Raw genomic sequence first — 3,360 nt, forward strand, 5'->3', positions numbered from 1 at the left:
GGAAAAAAGCATATGTACATGTGTAAAAATATTTAAGCCAAAAAATACTAAGTTGTCTCTGCATCTAATAGAAAAAAAAGAGAAAACATTTTTCCCATTACAATTATTTTTTATAATTCCTTCTATAAATGTTGATAGAGAAGAAACAGCTGGTTTTGCATGTTGAAATGTGGCTTGGGAATAGTGTTTGCAGAGCAGTGTCTTTCTTTGTTAGAATAATGCCATAAATCTGTTCTAACCTTGTAAGTTTGGGGTACAGGAACATCACCGTCAGGGAGCTGAGCTGCAAACAATTTTGGAAGTGCAGCTCTTCACTTAGAGGTGGCTGTGAAAAATTCCCGCACTGAGGCGAAAGTAATAAATAACATAGCTTGTGCTGAGCCTCCATAGTCTGCAGTTAAGGAAGGTTCACTAGTGATGCCTGATTAAAAGCATAATAAATATATAGAATTGTAGAATGGCTTTGGTTGGAAGGGCTCTTAAACATCACTGAGCTCTAATCCCCTGCCACGGTCTGGTTGCCTCTACCAGCTTAGTCTGCTCAGTGCCCCATCCAACCTGGCCTTGAGCTTTTCCAGGATGGGGCACCCACAGCTCTCTGGGAAGCCTGTACAGGGCCTCACCACCCTCTGAGTAAAGAGTTTCCTCCTAACATCCAACCTAAATGGTTCTTCTAGTTTAAGGCCATTCCACCTTATCCTATCACTATCAGACTATGTAAAAAGTCAGTCTCCTTTCTGCTTGTATGCTTATTACACTGCATAATATAGAATAATATTTTTTATATATTATGCTTCTTGTATTAATATTATAAACATAATACTTTGAGTTGTTTTGTTTTGTTTTTAATTAAGAGTTTATTCTAATTACAAAACAATATTGCTTAGAAAATTCTGAGTTGGAGAGAAGGATTTCCAGCTGCATAGCTGCAGCTTTATATTGGATAGCTGGGGGCTGTGACCATAACCTCACATCAGCTTTTGCATCTCCTCAGTCTACAAGATGAAGAGAAACATTATCTCATCTCCCAACATTGTCTCATGGGGTTCATTCTCTGCTGTGTGAGGTAAACCGTGTGCTGGGCTGATGCTGTGATATCATGGCCAAGCACGTCCTATGCATGGGGGCTGACCTCATGCGAGCTGCTGCTGTTCTTTTCTGTTTGAGGATTTTTTTGTGGGGTTTTCATTTTTTGTTTATTTTTCAGGCCTGGAAAACTCTCCTTTTGCAATGCCTTTTGGCCAAGCTCTGCAGCATCCCATTGCACACTGACTTCCCAGAATGAAGACCCCTGAGCTGAAACTACAGCAGAGCTTGCTTGCGATGGCCTCCACATTTGACATTTTTTATTTTAAACAGCACATTTTTAACTTGCGTGAATTAATCTCCTGTTGGGCTCTTAATGAGTCTGACAACTCTCCCTGTGTAAGCCAAGCAATTCTTGGGTGCAATGAATTCACTTCTGCATTTGGTGTTTTTTGTCATAAATCAAAGCCACTCAGAATCAACATAATGAGTCTGTTCTACTCTTACTGCCATAGTTTAAAACCCAGTGTAAAACATTGTGATGGTGATGCTAAGAATACTGAAAGCTGATTTGAAAATCATCCTTTTTTTAATTAGTATGCATGTAAATGCAGATCCTGACATTTGAGCTGGTGGAACTTTTCTGAGATACATAAAATTAGATAGTTGTATTTGTTTGTATTTGCTATCTGCCATTCATGTTGTTTGCCTTGGTTAAGTTTCCAATTTTCCTTTTATACAGTCTTTGCATACTGATTAAACAGACTCAGTGGGAACATTCTTCTTTCTGCCTGCTTTGTCAGAAGATGGCAACCTCTGCCAGTGCTTCACCATCCTTACTGTAAAAAATTTTTCCTTATATCCAGTCTGTATCTCCCCTTTTTGAGTTTAAATCCATTTCCCCTTGTCCTATCCCTTCAGAGAACGAAAATTGTTTTCATGCAAAGTTAAAAGCAAAGAAGACTTCTCCCTAGTAAGGTGGGCGACTCTCCGCTCAAGACAAATCTACTTCATGTGGGAAGGATAAATTGTCCCTCAAAAACAACTTTGAACGCATCATGGTGAGCTACAACTTCATCTTTTATGAAGTGACCAAGTAGACCACTGATCTGCTGCAACAGCGTCTGATGTTTGGGGACCCTAAGTTTTCATTAGTAGAAGTGCTAACACATCTGCACCCAACTCCTTGTGCAAGGGTAGATTTGCTTTTCACAAGCCATGGAAGCCATTTGAGGTGAATAAATAGCTGGAAGCAAGAATGGGATTTGACCAGGGCGAGAAGTTAGGTCTGTGGGAGGGACATCTCTCCACATACAAGTTAAATTGATTGTCCAAAAAGCTCCTGGACCACTTGAATTTCTGAGGGGACTAAGAGAAAGATACCAACAGCAAGAAGATTGTGTCGGTCCTTTGCCATGCCACCCCAGAGCAACAGAGTGTAGCCCAAGCTGTACTGCAGAGTAAGCAGGCTATAATGAACTGCTTTAATTAGGAAAAAGCTGTAGGAGAGGAAAATCTTCACTCAGTGCATTTCTTCGGTTGAGAAAAACAAATAGAGATGAGAGAAAGGAATGAGGTAGAGACTAAGCAGGGAGATTATTGCATTACCTGTTACAATGAGCAGCATGTCCTGGTATAGCACACAGTCTGAGCTGCTTGTAGACTGGGTGTAAGGAACAAGTTCTTACACTAAGGGTAGTGAGGCACTGGAACAGATTGCCCACAGAGATGGCGGATGCCCGATCCTTGAGGACATACAAGGTCAGGCTGGACAGTACTCCGAGCACTTCAAATGACTAGCAGCCATCCTTGTTCACTGCAGGGGGTTTGGACTAGATGACCTTTGGGGGCCCCTTCTAACTCAAATGATTCTGTGATTCTATTTATGCTGGTCGCTATGCCTCAGACAGGGACTGAGAAGAGTTATCTTGGTAAGAAGGAAGAAAAGGAACACAATGGTCATGGTTGTGCTTCTGGTTTTCCTTTCAGTGTTGGCAAAGAGAAGTAAGGAAAGACTTGTTATATTTAAACACTGAAGAATTTAAACCAATAGGATTCTCTCACATAGCATAAGCCTGTAGGATTACAGAATCACACAGAATCACAGAATTGTAGGGGTTGGAAGGGACCTCTAGAGATCATCGAGACCAACCCCCCTGCCAAAGCAGGTTCCCTACACCAGGTCGCACAGGTAGGCGTCCAGGCGAGACTTGAATATCTCCAGAGAAGGAGACTCCACAACCTCCCTGGGCAGCCTGTTCCAGTGCTCCGTCACCCTCACCGTGAAGAAGTTCTTACGCACATTCGTGCGAAACTTCCTATGCTGCAGCTTAT

The 3,360-nt window shown here is 41.8% G+C and overlaps 1 protein-coding gene across 1 annotated transcript in view; it reads left to right on the top strand.

The window, feature by feature from the left end:
- Nucleotides 1–2,754: 2,754 nt before the first annotated feature.
- LETM1 (leucine zipper and EF-hand containing transmembrane protein 1) overlaps nt 2,755–3,360 on the top strand; it is a 35,427-nt gene continuing 34,821 nt past the window's right edge. Inside the window, exon 1 of the mRNA XM_010710443.2 lies at nt 2,755–2,787. Coding sequence (XP_010708745.2) covers nt 2,755–2,787 — 33 coding nt within the window. The remainder of the gene's footprint in view (nt 2,788–3,360) is intronic.

Source organism: Meleagris gallopavo, chromosome 4, assembly GCF_000146605.3.
Source record: "Meleagris gallopavo isolate NT-WF06-2002-E0010 breed Aviagen turkey brand Nicholas breeding stock chromosome 4, Turkey_5.1, whole genome shotgun sequence".
In the NCBI taxonomy this organism is placed as follows: Eukaryota; Metazoa; Chordata; class Aves; order Galliformes; family Phasianidae; genus Meleagris; species Meleagris gallopavo.